The sequence below is a fragment of the Pholcus phalangioides genome, unplaced genomic scaffold, assembly GCF_987345545.1.
Source record: "Pholcus phalangioides strain wild (caught in Gottingen) unplaced genomic scaffold, Ppha-v1.0 ptg000004l_1, whole genome shotgun sequence".
NCBI classification, from domain to species: Eukaryota; Metazoa; Arthropoda; class Arachnida; order Araneae; family Pholcidae; genus Pholcus; species Pholcus phalangioides.
The window spans coordinates 14,636,848-14,657,017 of record NW_028301597.1 but is presented as its reverse complement, the minus strand read 5'-3'; the positions used below and the strand labels follow the sequence as shown (position 1 = coordinate 14,657,017).

General features: G+C 35.8%; 2 protein-coding genes across 2 annotated transcripts in view; both read left to right on the top strand.

The window, feature by feature from the left end:
* Positions 1–2,360, top strand: part of LOC149086590 (cell adhesion molecule Dscam1-like) — a 236,354-nt gene extending 233,994 nt beyond the window's left edge. Inside the window, exons 21-22 of the mRNA XM_089230963.1 lie at positions 14–193; positions 976–2,360. Of these exons, the coding sequence (XP_089087089.1) occupies positions 14–193; positions 976–1,253 (458 nt within the window). The 3' untranslated portion in view covers positions 1,254–2,360. The remainder of the gene's footprint in view (positions 1–13; positions 194–975) is intronic.
* Positions 2,361–6,714: 4,354 nt separating this feature from the next.
* On the top strand, positions 6,715–19,757 carry Lipt1 (Lipoyltransferase 1). The gene is made up of 4 exons (XM_089230955.1): positions 6,715–7,506; positions 11,747–11,854; positions 13,030–13,158; positions 19,239–19,757. The coding sequence occupies exons 1-4, from the start codon at positions 6,973–6,975 to the stop codon at positions 19,656–19,658; spliced, it is 1,191 nt and encodes a 396-aa protein (XP_089087081.1). The 5' UTR covers positions 6,715–6,972; the 3' UTR covers positions 19,659–19,757.
* Positions 19,758–20,170: the final 413 nt, after the last annotated feature.

Genomic DNA, 20,170 nt, shown 5'->3' with positions numbered 1-20,170 from the left:
CGATATATTCCAGGTATCGGTCCACCGTCGACACCAGTTGTAGCAGAATCTTCGGCCATGGAGTTACAACGGAAAGTGGCAGTTATCACATCAGCTATTTGTTCTGCGGTCGTTCTTGTTGTCATAGTCATAGCAGCTTGTGCCGTCCTCACCCGACGTAGAAGACATCGGCCTGAGGGACCTGATCTTGGAGGTAAATGACTCCATTGTTTTCGTTAAAATTTGTTGTTTACATAAAAAAAAGTTTCGAACCGAAACTAAGTTTGTGTCCATGAGATATTGTGCATTTTTCTTTTTTTCCCCCTTTTTTTAATTATAAACCAACAAAAAGACAAAAAAAACAGTGAAAAATTAATTCAATACAGTGTGAAAAAAATCTGTGTGATAGGGAGAACTCAAAAATGAACGTAAACCAACATCAAAATATTTAACTACACCTGGCACAAATTAAAAAAAACATATGTTAAGTATTCATTTTTGAAAAACGTACTGTATGGACGGTGACACCCACTCTGCAGTTTTGTGGAAAGCGTCATCTTTCCATATGAAACAAAAAATGGTCTTGATGTAAATAAAAATACTTAACTTGATACGTGAATCTGAAATGCACAGTTAACCTCTCCTTTCTAATTTAATTTAAATTCAAAATTAAGCTCTCCGAATTCACCCTTATTTGAAACTAGAAATTTATTTATTGCGCGTTAAAACGGCTAAAAGCCTATTACAAAACATTGCACAATACGAACACACACATACACAAAAAATAAAACGCACAAATAAATATTTACTTATTTTATACAAAAAAAGAGGAAATTGAGTCTAACGCCCATCCACCACACACTTGTTTCCGGTTTTTTTTTTTCCATCGGAACTGATTTGACTGTCTTACAGATGCAGTTTATTGCTTATATATTTTATTCTGCTATACCAGAATATTTCTTAAAATAATAAATTCTCATCATTTGTTTATCGCAGCTGACCAGCGAAGTACAGCTGGTGATATGCAGAAATCATCAGAAACGGTAGCCCTGAGCGCCTGGGAAAAGAGGCCGAGGCAAGACACGTATTCATCCCACCGTGGATCACAGTGTAGGGGTGAATCGTTGTACCTGCCGTGTCCCTACGCCACCGCGAGGCTCTCACACTTCTCAGTAGACGGCGATAACGACGGCACAGTGTCCCATTCAGTTGCCATACCCGTTAATGAACACTCGTACGATGTGCCTATCCAAGTGGTCAGCAAACTGCATTGACATACGAAGCGGGGGGTCGATTTACAGAAATATTCAAATTACACTGTAACTGTTCTATAGCTGCCAAAAATCGTTGTTGATATGAATGTGAGAAAAAGATGGAAATCGTTAATATCAGTATTGTCATACTCGTTGATCAGAAAATTCATGTTTTTTTATTACAACTCATTTGGGAAGAAAGTAACTAATGAAAATTTTTAATTTAATCATTGCCCAAGATATTGCTCCGAATCTTATAGGTTATGAAATTTGTCTTTGAAGTGATAGGCTGTGAATTTGATTTTATGAAACTCTGTGTGTTTGTCAGAAGCACAAATTTTAAAGTCAATTTCTTGAAACTGAAAAAACTGCAGCACTCGTTAGCCACATAAATCATACATCGAATGATAAGGAAAACCAAAAAACACCTAATTTTAAGTTTTTAGCTTCTGAAACATCTCAAAGCATGCACAGTTAGGTTCCATAACAATTAATTCCGACACATCCACCTCTTCGGAGCTGAAACGGTACTAAGCTGTTTCTGCGGTGATAGAACTAGACTGCGTAAGTACTTTTCCAGTATCCCCAAAAAAAAAAAAAAAAAAAAGGAATACTTGTGAACGTTAAGATCCGCATCAGAATTTCACAGCTATTCGATTGTGATTCGAAAGAAAAAAATAAAAGTAAAGAAATAATCGATATCCCTTTATTTTTTTACGCTATCATGACATTGATCTCAAATAGGGATATATGTTGTTACATCCATTGTTCTTTTTTAATCAGAATTACATAATAAAAGCTGAAGCAGAAAACAGTATGAAAAAGAATCGTGCTAAATGCTCAGAGAAACACCACATTAATTACTTTTTTTTCAAAAATAGTCTCTGTTACTATGCGTAATATCTCGAGTATAAATCTTGTAATGTGATCAGCAACGGAACATTTGGCATCTACACCTTTTTATTTTTTTTTTATTTTTTTTCATGAAGTTTCCAACTGTTCATGCAAATACTTTTGCAACGCGTCTGTACACGATTTTAGAGTGAACTCGCGATTCAACGATGGTGTATATAAATTCATTTTATCAATGTAAAAATGTTTCTGATATTAAAAACTATTTTTGACTCTGAGAAATTCTTCTCTTCTTTTAATAAAAAAAAAAAAGAGCTGCACTGTGACTATGCATTTATCAAAAAAAGCAAAACTATATATGTTATGTTTCTCTCACAAACTGATGGCAGGTTTTAAACCAGTGTGCCACGCGAATGAAAAAGAAACGAGCATAGAATGTTTGAAAAGAATAGAACAATAGCATGCGTATCCCAAAATGAATATGTTGCAATATACAATTTTGATGAGCCGAGGAATTTCAACAATTGGCTTTGATTTGCAGTAAAGATGGCTACACGCGTAACTGTAAACTTAGCAAGCAAGTTTAATCAATCTTTTTGGACAAGCGAGCACAATTTCTCTTTCGACACCACACGGTACAAGTATGCTTGCACAAGCGCTAGTTTGTAGAGAGAGAGAATTTACAGAAATTTCCCCGATGGGAAAATTCGGCACAAGTGAGTGAGCGACCTCGTGAGTTGGTGAGTGAGCAACCTAGTGATGGAGTGAGCGCTCATTTCCTCACTGGCCACAGACTTGCTTATTCACACACTCGTTTTCTCACTTGGTCACTCTCTCACTTTATATAATTGCTCATTCTCTATCTTAATCACTCAATTACTCACTCCTAAGATGCCGAACTGTTGTCGGTGAATTTTCCAGTTTATGCACGGTTTGCATACGAGGCACACGCAAAATTCATTCGATTTCAATTTTTTTTCTTCAAATATACAGAGGAGGCAGCAAGTATTCCAGGAACATGCTGTTGTTTTCAACTAAAATCACATGAGGCCTACATACATAACGTTACCGAATCTTGAAAACGAGGATGCATAGGCGGATGAAAGGATGACGTCACTCTCCGTACAAGGTTTTAACAACTGGCTGTTGCGAAGATGAAGTTTTTGGAAAGAGAGAAATTCAACTGCTTTGCGGAGAATCGAACCCATGTCCTTTCACATTCCGGGGAACGCCTGACCACTAGACTACAAAGGCAACGAACCTCTCAATCTTTCCTTGGAGCTCGTGTGCACTGAAAGGGACTAAAGCACTGAGTCAGGTCCGGCAATCCCTGTATGATCCCTTTCAGTGCTCATGAGCTTCAAGGAAAGCTTGCAAGATTCGTTGCCTTTGTAGTCTAGGGTGTTCACCCGGAAAGTGAAAGGAAGTGGGTTCGATTCCCCGCAAAGGCAGTTGAATTTTCTCTCTTTCCAGAAATTCATCTTCGCAACAGCCAGTTGTTAAAACCTTTTTTATTTATAACTGCGAAAAAATAGCAATTATTCTCCAACAAAACCAAAACATTTCACGGGTACTTTTAAGGTAACAGGTATTAAGTGTTGTTTAATAATTTTTCATTTCTGAATGAAAGAAGGAAGGGTTAATCGAGGGGGGGCGTCTCAACGCATGGATCCGCCTGAGGGCCTTGGTGCATAGGAAGACTCCCTGATAATGAGATCTGGTTTTGAGAAGACGGTAAGAATTGGTATTTCCAGCCTGGTTGAAAGGGCTTCAGAATACTACTTTGTCTGCGGAAGGGGCATGATTCTATTGAAATGGCTTTGATCATAGGGTGCACAGCAAAAGCTGTCGCTGATAGCGAACAATTTTATTCTCAAGATGGATCTTGCATAGGCGGAGATAGACTTGAAAGAGTATTCAGAGGGAGACGATGATGATGATGATATCAATTCATATATGCATACATACATTAGACTCCACTTTTGACGCTGTGGGAGGGGGGACATTGCCCTCATTGCCCCTCCCCGTATTTCCACCCATGGGATGTTGTAATTTTTTAGTTCCAGAAATATATTTGGACTGTCTTCTACATAAAAATTCAGACAGAATGGAGCCTGCTACGCCGTGACTAGAATAGTATCTGTATCTGTGCTGCTTTAAGGCCACGTGGGTTCAATTTTTCTGAGAATCACGATGGCGATTGATCAAAATATATAGCCTACATCTACTCTGTAGGACAAAACAATACACTGATAAAAAAGATATATTTTATCATTCAAAATTGCATTTGAATTTCAAAAGGTATGTAAATTGGCAGGCTGTGAATTTTAACCAGATAGGGGCACCTGAATATCACTTGCCTGTAATTAAGATGGTGCGTTTGCATGATTCGTTGGAGCCCTATCAGCCTATTGTAATGCATGTTCACTAACTTAGAGCATTGATCACAACCATCACCAAAAAGAAAATCTCCCGTACATGGACGCAGTCACATGCTTTAACTGAAGTAATTATAGTGCTAATCATTAAATCATAGAGTGTTCATCTGAGTCGTTGGTGAATATCTTGAGTACGAAATCAAACATTCATCTTCAATGGTTCAAGTGAGCACCATGATCCCCACAAGGGATTGTGGAAAAGGGATAGGAAAGCAGAGCTATATCACGGGGACCCAAGACAAATCTTATTATTTTGTTGCTTTTTACACTTTAAATTCTCTTTAGAGGAGGTCTACCGAAGACCTCGGTATGGGGGGCTGGCTACTGGATGTGAGGTGACACCATGGTTAGTACTGAGATGCTCGCGGTAGGGGGGGGGGGAGAATTTTTATTCCTGCATCAAATATGTCCTCTAACATTTTTTTCCTCAGATAAAGGACACAGAATTTCTATATCTGTGCAGGATGACAAAATGGCATGCTACCTTATGCAATATAGGGAATTTTTTTCTTTGCGCATCAAAAAATTCTGTGTACACGGAGAAATTGTTAGCCATTCTCAAACATATTTATCGTCAAAAATATGCCTTATGGAAAGTATTGAAAATAACTGTAAAATACAGTATTATGCTGGATATGAGAAACATCATTGAACCAGAACCTCAGCTGCCACCTATCAAATGAAAAACACAACAGCTATAATTCTTCGATTATAAATTGGAGATAGGTTTTCTATTAATGTACTGCATGGAAAAAGCAACGTGATATGATATTGAAAAGTAATTTATAAGCAATAACATTAATTAAGTTATCAAGTTTGCCTCGAAACTTTAACAGATGTTATTTATTCATCGTAAAATAATAATAATCGTGAAACTCGCAAAGTTTCACAATTGTGATTGGCATTGATCAATGAGGATTCAGACTAGAATCAAATTGTTTCTGGTTTGGATCCTGCTTTGATCATAATTACAAAAAAAAAGCCACGAAAGATCTTCTTTTTCCTTGATTTTATTCTTATTATTTTAGTGCATACAAATAAAGTAATAACTATTAAAATTCTGAGAAATAATTTAACTAATATTTTAGTGCTCATAAAATATATATCTTAGTATCACACAACACATATATAGTTTTACTATAGCCATCGGAAATATATCCCTATTCCAGTGGCCTCAGTTTTTACATGAGCTGTCCTGACTTTTTTGCAAAAATGTCTCCGTTTTTCAGGTATTTTCAACTAAGCCAACTTGACATTTTTTTCATTTCATTCTTCAAACCAACGATTAAAATTATCTTCCCAACTCATAAATTACATTACGATATATATTCTCGCATATTTGTATCGTGTTTGTTTTTAATTTACTGCAATTTGCATCAGCGCTTTATTCCACGCGAATGGTCACTACTCTGGTATTTTAGCATGAGTTGGCAACTTTGCTTACTTTTGGCATCATTTTTGGCAATAATTAGGAATGTCCAATATTTTCCCGTATTTTGAAACTAAATATTCCGCATTTTACTCAAGAAAATATGGTCAGCTTATACAAGGAGCATATTATGAAAAAAGATTTTTATAGCAGAGACTTTTACAAAGTTTAGTATTTTTATTTTTCATAGATGTCAGCAGAGGCTCCAATCCAATGTGACTATTATTTTTTATTTACTTACTCGATTTACTTAATCGATACTTTTATTTACTCAATATTATTAGGATGACCATACGTCCCGTATTTTCCGGGACAGTCCCGGTATTTTCTGTATTTTTGGTCGTCCCGACTTTTTCGCAAAAGTGTCCCGGTTTTTCTCGTATTTTACACGACGCTTACTTGAATTTTTATTCTTTATTGAAGTCAAAGATTGAAATTATTTTTCAACTAATAAACTATATTATGATAATTACAACTATAAATGAGAATATTTATTTCCCGCCATTGTGATTTTACCGTAATTTTAACAATATTTCGCAACTTTGCTCGGTTTTGGCGTCATTTTTGGCGATGTCCCGTATTTTCCCGTATTTGGAATCTCAATGTCCCGTATTTCTCTCGAAGAAATATGGTCAGCCTAGATATTATGCACTCAAAAGCGTTAAAGCAGGATTACCATAAATTCTTTATTTCAGTCTTGAGAATGCGTCCAAAGTCCACCTTCTGCACCTCCTCTAAGGTTGAAATAGTCAAATTGCGTGAAAATAATGGTGATGTTCTAGAAAATGCGGGACGTATATATGGTGTAAGAGAAACTATTCCGGGTAGGAAATCGAACATATATTTACCTAAATGTCTAATAGATAGCAGCACCATACCACGCTTCGAAAATGTAAACAGCATATAATAATATGAGTGGCAACGAGAGACTCCCGTGTGTTTACATATTTTTTTAAATGGGTTGTTGGTCGGTGTGAATCGAAATCTATATTTTTAATTTAAAAGAGACCTAGAAAAGACGATGTCTTTCCTGCTACAGAGCAACGTGAGATCGGCGACGTTGGCTCTGATCAACCAGCGGGTGTATCCTGGGCTCGCGCGGCGAAGGAGGAATCACTCGAGTGCCGATCAGATAGAAAACTTCAAGAAGATGGCTTCGAGCTCGATAGTGGTGTCTCTGTCTCGTGACGTGTACAGGAACCTGGCGTTCGAAGACTGGCTGTACCAGAACTACGACTTCTCGTCTGGACAGATATACCTGCTGCTGATGTGGTACAACGGCTCTTCGGTAGTGATCGGACGACACCAGAACCCCTGGCTCGAATGCTCCTTGGATTTCTGTCAGGCCAGCGGAATCGGCGTCGTCAGGAGGAACAGCGGCGGCGGCACCGTCTACCACGACGCCGGCAACCTCAACTGTTGCTTCATGTCGTCCAAGAACAAATACGACCGCAAGTCCAACCTCAGCATGATATGCGAAGCCCTGCAGAAGAAATGGCCGCTCAATTTGTCCGTTTCTCAACGGGAGGACGTTCTCCTCGACGACAAATACAAAGTATCCTTTCTGGGTGGCTTCCTCCAGTCTCTTATTATGTGTCTTGGCTGTTGGAATTTGATTCTTTAATGCTTTTCTATTCATTTATACAGCCGGCCCCCTGTATTCAGAAAACATGAATGGCAAATCCGCAAATACAGAGGGCTGGCAGTAACTTAAATTTTCCATATCTATATCTGTTCGTGGTTAAGTTTTCGGCTAAGAGAATGAGCCATTGTGTGCAATCACATGGTCATAGCCAGGCTCACGGTGGACCCAGGGTCGAACCCCACTTGCGGCACAGTGGTGGTTAGCTGAAGTTCGTTCTCTGCGGTTCCCAACTGTGAGATCAGAATACAAGCTGATCTCCCTGTTAAAAAGTCTCGCCACACAGAGCAACAGACTTCCAATGATACAAATAATAATTATATTTCACTCACAATTTGAAATATAGATGGCAGCCCTAAAATTGCACACAAGGAACAGCTGTAGTATAATCCCTTTTGGTGATGTGTTAGCCTTTTTTTCTTTGGCGAGAAAAATGTCCAAAAGCATAAAGAGAAGTTGTCAAGAATAAAATGGAGTAGTGCTTTTGGATATCTTTCTTGCCCAAGAAGGAATCACTGAATAGGGAAAAAACTATGGCTGTTTAAACTAAAAAGATTAACAAAACATTCTTGGACTAAATAAGGGATTGACATTAAAAATATAATATCCTAGACCAGATATAGGATTGAAAATAACATAAACCAGGATTCTCTTTTTTTCTAAATAATACAACAATCACAGCAAAAAAAAAAAATCTCTGGATTCAATAAAAACATGATTGTGTGATTAGAACTATTATGGCTAGTGTGTGAAAAATTAATAAAAATGGAAATATAGAGGAAATGCAAATGGAAATATAGGTCAGCCTAATAAAAAAAACTGAGATGAAATATTCCAACAAGATAAACAATGTAACATGCTTGGAAAACGGTATATGGGTCTGTGGTGAGATTTGATTTGTATTGTGTGTCACAGGTGCTGCACATGTAAAGACGACACCATCCAATTGTCAGGCGAGATTTGCAACTGGACCATCAAGCGAGCAATATGTCACTCCCGTAGATTTTTGTTTGTCTTGTCATGTTTCGTGTCGTAAATAAATTATTATAAGAAATTAATTAATCATTCTCAATACTTCATTTTCTAAAAAATCACGCGACCGGTCAACCAAAGGTCATTCTCCTGAAATGAAAAGAAAGGTTATAAAATAAAATGTCAACCAAAAAGGTTTGAAAAAATTCTTGAGGGCACTTTACCTGCTAATAAATTAAGTATAATCAGCGACGAAGTTTGTTAAACATTCATTATTAGCCAAAATTTTTCATTCTCGCCACATTTTATATTCTTGGGGTACACTCTGATAGTATATCTTTAAATGATATAAGATAATATAAGTGGTTTTTTCAAGAAGACTCATAAAAAAGTGGCGTGAATATATATTTTTCCCCCACCATATAAAGTATCTTAGTTAGTTAAAGTATGTACAGAAGATAAAATTTCTCATTCTTACTACATTTCCTAACCTTTGACTACATTCTGATGCTGTCTTTAACAAATTCATGACTAAGGATTGCATCTCACACATCTAAATGTAGTGGTGTATTATATCACTGTTTTTTTTCCTCCACAAAGAAGCAGCAACAGTAGTGACACCATCATGCTAGGGACAGGTGGTCTTATAATCCAATAAAGACACCAGCTGTCTCTAAAGGACAAAATACTAGTGTACTAGTAGTTACATTATCACAGACTTTTTCATTTTCTTTCCCATAAGAAGTAGCACATCTCATACTGTATATCACCCAGTGTTAATATTCAATAGGTTTTTTTTATACTTTCACCATTGAACCTAGTTAATCAGGGTTCTTCTAAGTAGTAGTCGCAGATTTATAAAAAAAACTAGCCATAATACCCTGCATTTCCCGGGTTTTCTTCAATTACGGAATAAACTATAATTCTGGCAGCATTAAAGAAGAAGCAAACCATTGTAGAGGCATGTGCATGTCTGAAACACATTATTAGGGAACCACGGTAAAACCAGAGTAAACATTCCAAAAAGGGACTTGGGGCCCAGGAACCATTGTTGCCCGATGGTTTTTTCTCGTTTCTGTCATTTGCCCAGCTCTGACAAACTTTTGAAGTAGCCTATGGTTCAATCCCGGTCTTGTTTAATATATATGTAAAATTTGGTGACGATCGGTCTAAAATTGTAGATTTGTATAATGAACAAACATACATACATGCTTCCACATTTAATAAAATAACCAGCTATATACAGGATGATTATGATCATAATTCCAAAGCTATACAATAAGTACTACCAATCAGAATGACTTAGCATCAGTGTGTGGATAACACAACTTTTATCAAGATGCGCATTGTGATGCCAGCAAAGCAGCTGCTGAAGAAAAATTTTGACAATAACAAATACAATGCCACAACAGGCAAAATGCCCAACAAGAATGACACGACACCTGGCCGGCTGCCAGTTCACCTGATCTTAACCCTTGTAACTTCTGGCTGTGGGAGATACCTCCAAATGTTAGGAACAGTGGTTGGATTGCAAACTTTGGTGAATTGAAAGCACATTTAAATAATTAAGTTATGATTTTGCCCTGACTGGCTATTGTTTCCATTCTGGGAGCAAATTTCCCATGTGTTGGATGAGTACAGTGTCATTAATTTTACATTTCTAAGTATTTGTTTCCCGTTTGCCATACAAAATTCCATTGCTTCAGGAATATTCATGTCAATTTCGGAGTCATTCTGATGGTTCTTTTTTTTTTACAGTGTTTTGAAATGAGAACTTTAGTTATATATAATCACCCTGTATATCGTAAATCATCGCTATTTAATCTGCATTATTTATGTTTCATTAAATACACTATATTCACATAATTTTTATCAGAGCTTTTGCAAAATAGCATCCTAATTAAACATACTGAAAGTAACTGGAGAAAGCATGTTTGTATCATATGGTTAATAATAACGTTAAGAATTTTCAAACACAAATTAATTCATTGAGTTAAGCAAAAAATAATTAAATTGCAAAAGTTGGTTTTTGTTGAAATGCAGGGAATAGGCCTATTTATAGATTAATTAATATGGGAATAGTGTTAATTACATTAACAAACATTTTATTTTAATCAATTATTAGAAGCTTGAATGATTTTTAAGAAATTTTATTGTTTTAACTTGAGGTGACCACCAATAGACAGTGCCTTCATTTCCAACCCATCTCATTAATGGCAGTAAATTGCAATAAAGCGATATGGCCAGAGTTGGTGTTTGGTGAAGTAGTATCAAATACTGTGCAGGTTTCTTGATTCACTCAATGTACAACCAAAGAGTTGTTGAGATCAACTAAATGAAAATATTTTCTATAGACCAGATTGTTTCTTATGAAATTGATGGATGCATTTATTATGTGTCTAATACTTACATGATGTTGCTTAGTAATTTACACTTTTTTATTCTTTCACAGATTTAGTGAAAAAACTAGAAAACTGGACTTTTGTATTAAAATTCCAAGTCCAATGGTATTTATGTTGGTACAACAGCTGTTATTATTTTAAATCAGCAGTTAAGGCTTGAAATTCAAGGCTTTATGCAAAAACTAAATTTCTGTTTTTTTATTAGGAGAACCTTAGTATCCCATTGTAATGCATTGCAAATACTTAGTTGAGATATATATATAAGTTTAACTCCCAATATTTGTCTGTAATTTTTCCCGTGCACAAAATCTAGAACAAAGAGAGCAGCTATCTTTCTGCACTGTGTCTAGGGATTTAGATTCAAGCCTATATTTACCAGAGAGAGATCTTCTATGTTTCTTTTAATCAAGAACTTTACCACTTTAACCTTTCAATAACATGCATACCATACTATGTTACTTTTACTTCAATATCATTGAAGCTAATACAAAGGAAAAATAAAATTTTAATTTCATGATCTAAATCAATGATTGTTTTAAAATAATCAAGTGATTTAAATTGGCATGGTACCCTGTGGTCAGACATTTGCTCCATGCTTTGCTTGTTAGAAATTTGGTGACTTTAATTACATAGGAATTACCACATTTAGATCAGATTTTAGTGTACCAATGCATTCCAAGTTGTTCATCATAGAGGAACCAAACTTAAGCTGCCTTTCAAGAATTGTAAGAATTGTTGCATCCAGAATCTTTTTTTTCCTTGACAAATTATTTGTATGGATTTCAGGCACAGCATCAAAACTGGGTAGAAACAATGCATACCATCACTGCACCATTTTGATTGATGTTGATCTAATGAATCTACATCAGGTTCTTCACAGAGAATTGGTGAGCTGAATTTTTCTCGAAATGTTATTTCTGTGAAAGTCAGAAAAACTTGTACTAATTTCTTTTTGTTTTTTCAGGTCACTTTTTTTTTCTTTTTTTATAAATTTGCTCTCTTTATTGAACTGTGTGATTTATGGCAAATACTATTTTCCCCAAATCTTGTACTTTTCTATACAATTTGATTAATACATTGCAATTACAGAAAAACCTGTGTATGTTGAACATCTACAGTTCCATCAAAATTTGTCCAAGATATTAAATAAAAGGTATTTTGGAATTTTTTCAAACCGTCCAATGTAGGGAGGTATCCAGGATAGTGAGGGTGTCCATACATGTTAAATCTCAAATCAATTTTGAAATGCAGATTTTTGGAGTGATTTCTGCTATATGATTACTTGCCAACCTTTGATCAAAAGAACTGCTGAAGAACTGTTATCTCAAGCATGATGGGCACCTGAGCAAAGCAATGCCTCAAAACCTTATACAATGATACCAAGACTTATGTCAGCAATTTGTTCAAAGCTGACACACAAAATAAATGCTTGTCTACCCCAGTTGAGTAATTTAGTATTCAACTAAATTTTAAATGAGATCAGAGCGTGTTAACAGGGCATTTGCAAATGATCTAGTGGTTAAGTAGACAAGTATGGTGGAATTTAGTGTATTTTTTATTTTATTAGGTGCTATGTGCATGTGTTAGTGGGTGTGAACTCGTAACTCTGGAAGTTACCTTCACAACAATAGGTTGCATTGTACATCATTTTTACATCTATATAGTAGTACTTATCAGTTTAGTTCTTTATAGATAGGTACCACACAATTCTGTGATGCAACAAGGAAACACACATCAGAGTATTACTTTTCTCATTATATTTTTTCACTATTGATATAATTATTAGTGTGGGATTTGTCTGGGATGTCTTATGCACCAAGAACTTCAAGAAACTGTTAGGATATGGAAAACTTTTATATTTTGAAGAGCTTCCGGAAATTTTTGTTACATTGCGTTACAGAAAGTATATTTCATGTTAGACCCAGATTTTTTTTTTAACATTGAAATTTGACTGTTTCATTCCCATGCTTTGGAAAGAAAATCTTTTGTACCTCTTATGAAGATGCTCAGTGGATAGGTACTATAGTTATTTGTTCTAATCTTTTTTTAACTTGAATTTCAGACTGGAGTCGAAAGCAAGGCAACCACAAGTATCAGGTCTGAGGTCAAAAATTTGAAAAGTGCTTGCTCAGATATATCTGTTCCACAAGTCATGTCAGCAGTGGGAAAAGAATATCAGAGTATATATAAAGTGGGTTTTTATTCATATCAATGTATGATAACAAGTATATTGTGACTGATTTTTTTTACACAAATATTCATTACTTAACACCTTTAACTATGCAAAAATATTTCCTCTTTGATTTTTTTTCTCATTTTTTTAAATTAAAGAAGACATAATGAACTGCGTGAGATTTTTCATTCCCTCTCCACTGCTACATCCTTATGAACAGAGCTATATGGACTGACCAGAAAAACGCTACTCCTCTAGTGCCAAAAATATGAACTGAAGTTGTCCTTTACTTGAATCTCTTGCTACAAGTTCTAAATAATTCTCCTGTAAATCACAACCATATTTTACTTCCGGATATTTTTTTCAATTAAACAGTAATAAAATCCATGAGATATATATTAGTTTTAAGACATTAAATTAACATTCAGATACAGTTTGAGGCCTATAAATCTCTTGGGGGAACATGCCTTCATTGCAAGCCGCCCCATTGACAATTTATGATTTATTTCTTACTCCTTTAGATCATTCTCTCATAGGCAATTCACCAGTTTTAAGGGTTAAGCACACAGATATCCTAGATCAGACCAATAGATCAGAAAGTGAAATATATTAACAACAATAGTATAAGTCAGGGGTGGCCAACTTCTCTGTTTGAGGGCCAATATAACGATTAGCTGCAACATTGTGGACACAGATTTATCTCTGCTATAAGTGATATGGTGAAACACAAATGGACAATTTAGTTGTTACTCTGAGTTACCCATTCTTCACTTCATAAAAGGATACATATTTATTGTTTATTTGGTTTTGTTCTCAGCTAGATGTAATATGTCAAAAATTGCAGTTTCTTCTACAAATTGTTTCATTTAATGCATCCGTAGTTTGAATTTCACCCACAAAAAAAATCTCCTGCAATTATTATTTTTTCCTTACCCCTTATTTGGCACCCCTTGTATTTTAGCCACAGGGATCCAATACACCCTCAAGAAATTGATTCGTGCACACCAAGAGAAGTTTCGTTTTTGGCACACTTCGCTCATTCCAATAATTCAATCACATGAATAGTAACTATCTGTAATGGGCTTGGTTGTTGATTTTTTTAAATTGATTTTTTGATTTAAATTATTAATGATTTTTTGATTTAAATTATTAATGATTTTTTGATTTAAATTATTAATGATTTTTTGATTTAAATTATTAATGATTTTTTGATTTAAATTATTAATGATTTTTTGATTTAAATTATTAATGATTTTTTGATTTAAATTATTAATGATTTTTTGATTTAAATTATTAATGATTTTTTGATTTAAATTATTAATGATTTTTTGGGGGTGAATGATTTTTTTTATGTGCTTATATTCTCCATATATGGGCCATGTCTGGTCTTACAGTATGAGATGAGCCGGTATAGTATAATAGTATCAAGATGGATGACTTTACCTTACTGTTTGATAACACTTACACACACAATTGGTTCATTAAGAATGTGTGTCCATCCATCGATTGCCATGTTAACTGTCTGATTTTTCAAGTCAGCTTTACATCCCATAACTTCATCATTGTAAATCTTGGGTAACCATTTATCAGCTAAATCGGTATGACTATGGCATCTCTGATATTATATATATATATATATATATACTAGGGGGGGCAAAGCCCCCCTCTTCCAACTCCTCCAATGGAACTAACTACTCGTCACATCTTCTTTAATTATAAAGCAAAATATTCCTCAGGCACTCCAAATGCCAGCGAAATATTTATTCATTGTCAGTTTCCCATTCTGATTTCGATAAGCAATGCACTGCCATCATAAATACAACAGAATACTTGATGCACGGCAATACAGCACAATAAGTAATGCACCACTATATGCAATGCACCACCATATGAGCAATACAGCAAATTTATTAGCGATTCACTATATACGGTGTATCACAACACGCAAAGCACCAGTATCGGCATAACAATACGCAATACAGTATATGATGCATAACAATACGCAATACAGTATACGATGCACTACAACACGTAATGCATACAATACACAATATACCTCATAATAAGCAATACAGCTCAATACGCCATAAAACCACTGAAACACAATAATTAAGCGATACACTATAATCAGCGATGCACAACTATTTGCAGTACACCAAAATAAGCAAAGTACACCAGCCCACTACGCAATGCGCCACAATAAGCAATACAGCCCAATACACAATGCGCCACAATAAGCAATACAGCGCAATGCGCCACAATAAGCAATACAGCGCAATGCGCCACAATAAGCAATACAGCGCAATGCGCCACAATAAGCAATACAGCCAATACGCAATGCGCCACAATAAGCAATACAGCGCAATGCGCCACAATGAGCAATACGCAATGCGCCACAATAAGCAATACAGCCCAATATGCAATGTGCCACAATACGCATTAAGAACTGCATTGCAATGATAAATACAGTACGCGATACACTATAATGCCATTAGCAACGCACCACAATAAGCAATACAGCACGCGATGCACCACAATACATATAACTATATGTACAATACGCAATGTACCACAATACATATAACTATATGCACAATACAGTACAATACGCAATGCATCACATAAGCAATGCATTAGAATAAACGATACATCATGCAATGCATTACAATACGCAGTGCACCAAAAATAGCTATTTACCACTATTTACAGTGCCCTGCAATACAACATAAAACGTAATGCACCACAATACGCGATGCATCACATAAGCAATGCACCAAAAATAGCAATGTACCACTATTTACAGTGCCCCGCAATACAGCATAAAACGTAATGCACCACAATACGCTATGTATAGCAATAAGCGAAGCACCGTAACATACGCAAAAAGTACTGTATTACAGTAAGCAATATATCACGCGATGCGCTGCAATGTGCAATGCACCACAATAAGCAATACAGCATAATACGCAATGGACCCGAATAAGCAATACAGCATAATACGCAATGCACCACAATAAGCAATACAGCATAATATACAATGCACCACAATAAGCAATACAGCATAATACGCAATGCACCACAATAAGCAATACAGCATAATACGCAATGCACCACAATAAGCAATACGTCATAATACGAAATGCACCACAATAAGCAATACAGCATAATACGCAATGCTACGCCATCGGCAATTCGGTGCAATAAGCAATTCAGCACAATAAGTAGTGCAGCCTTATATTAAGGGCACCACAAAAAACAATGCACCACTATATAAGGGCACCACATTTAACAATACAGCACAATACTTAATGCACCTCCATCGGCAATACAGGACAGTGCTTATTGCTCCACCATCGGCAGTACAGCACAGTGCTTATTGCACCATCATCGTAGTACATCGCACCACCATATGGTAGTACACTAATTTTTGTGCTGTATTGCCTGTGGTGGTGCATTGCTTATTGTGCGCCACCACAGGCAATACAGCACAAAAATTAGTGTACTACCATATTCAAAGCACCACAATAAGAAATTCCCCACTATATTCAGTGCACCACATTAAGCAAAATACGCAATACACCACAATAAGCAAAACAGCACAATGCGTAATTTACCCCCATCGGCAATACAGCACAATAACAAATACACCCACCAACGTAGGCAATACAGCACAATAACAAATACACCACCACCGTAGGCAATACAGCACAATACCTCATGCACAGCAATACCGCATAATGTGCGATGCATCGCACTAAACAAAGCACCATAATACGCAATGAGCCACAATAATCCATAAGCACTGCATTACAATAAGCAATACAGCACTCAGGTCACTACAACACGTAAAGCATCACAATCAGTAATGTAGTAATGTGTGTAATCAGTAATACTGTACACCACAAATAAGCAATGCAGCATAATATGCGATGCATCGCAATAAGCAAAGCACTATAAAAATCACTATAGTACGCAATGCACCACAATACGCATTAAACACGGCATTGCAATGGACGCGCGTGATACAGCACGTGATGCACCGCAATCAGTAATGCACCATTATTTTTGCAGTGCCACAATAAGCAATGCAGCATAATGCGCAATGAGAAGCAAGTATTCATCCTCGACTCAAAATGAAACCTGTCAATTTCCCCCATAAAGAGATCTGTCTAATGCCCCGCCCTGGGTATCCGGACCCTGTGTGTTGGGGGCACTGGTGATGTACACATACCTCTGGGTGCACAAAACTTGATCCCTACAGATCAAGCTGTTCCCGATGTCCTCAGGTGTTAAATGAAAACTCGACCCAAAAATCGTAACCGACTTCCGTAACACAAAAACGTAACAGATTTCCGTCACTCAAAAACTTCACCAACTTCCGTCACTCGGTTGCTTAGCAACAGGCCCTTTTCGAGTTTGTGATTTTATATTATAGAGTAGATATATTATAATACTATAAATATTTAAATATAATAATTACTAGCTATGTAATACCTGGCGCTGCCTGGGTTTTCTTTAATGAGGCTTTTCGGATCACGTGATATCTCCCTCTTTCTTTGAGGGACATACAAACCGTATCCAAGTTAACCAATATGGCGACTTCCTGCGTGATTCATGAAAGAAACAAATATAGATTTAAAGAAACGTAGAAATGAATAAATATTTTTTCTCTTTTTTAAGGAGGCTAGGTATTTTGATTGCCCCTCCCCCCCCCCCCTGAACTTCAAGTTATCCCATTTGGCTATTTCTGCTTCCAAAAATGCTTAGTTAAAACTGTGGAATTTCTTCGATGTACTTTACGGGCCGATAATCAATGTTATTGTATGAATATCCAACTCAAAAGTAGGTCAGGCTAATTACTTCATATTCAATCTCCTGGGCTTCGTATATCTCTAAGCAAACTCAATATTTCAGAAAGTGAGAATTCAATACAATTTTTAAATTATTGATGTTGCAGGAAACCCCCACTAAATTTCCGCATTTATACAGTAAAATGAGCAATTTTAACACCGATTTCTATGGGGATCATCCTTTGCCTGACCCTCAAAGAGATGCTGATGATGATTCTGATGACTATTGAAAAGTGGCAAACCATTATAAAGGCATAAACTATTGTAAAAATATACTAGCATCATTAAAGAAGTGACAAACCATTGTAAAGACATACACGTCTGAAACACATTGCTAGGGAACCACGGTAACCAAAGTAAACGTTTGAAAGTGATTGTTGAGACCTAGAAAGCATTGTTGCCCAACAGTTTCTCACCGATTTCAGGCACTTGCCCAAGTCTGACAATTTTTTAAGGTAGCCTATCTTTCAAGTTGGGTCCTGTTTGCAAAATTGGTCCATATATGCAAAATTTGGTGACAATCGATCTAAAATTGTAGATTTGTATAGAGAACATACACACAAACAGACAGACAGAAAATCAATTTTATATATATAGATTAAAATAATAAAAAATCAAATCACTTTTTAAAGCTGCATAATTAATTTTATTTGATTAAAACATATTTTTTCATACCTGAAATGAATTGATTTAAATCAGTGATTTTTTTTTAAATCAGTTGATTTAAATTACTGCAACCCTGGTAAGGGTTAACTCATGGTTAGAAGATAAGATGGACCAGGCTGACCACCTGTAGATGTGATGCACATCATTACGTGGCACTCTTGTATGGCCCTGAGAGTACAGGATGGTTATAAGATTTGCTATACATGTATTATGTGAATTATCTTGTAACCAGAATATTAGTACAGTCATGCTTGATATAACAACCCCTTTTCATCCTGTCAAAAATGGACTTTATATTGGAAGGGTCAATCATTATATCCAAAGTAAAACATGTAATAGTCGTTCTATGAAAACCTTTGGGACTTTTTCTAGCAGTTGTTGTAATGGAATGGTCGCTATAATGTGGGGTCATTATAACAAGCGTTGACTGTATTATGATTTGAATATATGCCAGTCTTCTTCAACGTGAAATTCCACCAACCTGCCATGTTGAAGTTCAAAGATGAATGCTGCTTTGTTTTCGGCACAAATAATCAAGCACCACAATTTGAATTTTAAATCTACTTTTTTCTTTCACAACAGGTCCCACGAGACAGCTTCTATAGAATTGAACCGAGTGATGAAATATTTCCTGGTATGAAATCCATCGAGGATCATTTGAGAAGCTGGGAATGGTGCTTTGGTAAAACGCCTCCATTTCACATAACCCGATCATTTCCTTTGTGTCCATCATTCTCGAAATGGGAGTGCAAGCAGATGCCATCAGATTTCAGCTTGAAAATGTCTGTTGTGAAGGGATGCATAAGTAGTATTGTAGTCACTCCGGACATAATGGATCAAAACTGCCTGGAGAGTTTTAAAAGTTGCATTGTTGGTGCTCAGTTTTCATCCAAACATATACGTGGTGCTCTCGAAAATTGGGCCTCTGTATCCAAGGACACAGTATTGAACCGTTATATCAGAACATGTACCTTACAAATTGTTCTTGACATTCATAGGTAATTATAAATATTTTAGGAAGGTTTTCTATTTTGTGATTATTTATCATTTATTAAATCATTTGGGGAAATCATAGCAGGGGTCTGCCCAGCCAAAATTTGGGTCTGGTTTCCAGACCCTTCACAAATCTTTAGATCTAAAGACAAACTCATCACAAAATTTTGGATCCGAAAAACGGACCCTTCCCAAAATAAAAATTAATTAAACCATAAATTTGGCATTTCATTTTTTTGTGATAGATTAAATATATTATTTTGCTTCCAACAAAATTATTTATTTTCACAAAATTAATCACTATTTTCACAAAAATAGGACCCTACAAGGAAAGTCTGAACACACCCCTGCATAGTATTTATGGGTTAGATTAGAGAGATTCAAGATGATTTCAAACTTGTTGTTCCTATTTTACACGTCTTTTGTTATCGTGTTCATAAGTTTCTGTTTTTAATATTCATAGATTTATTCAAACAGTTTTTTCCACGTTTAACTTAAAAAGAAAATATTTTAGTTGAATA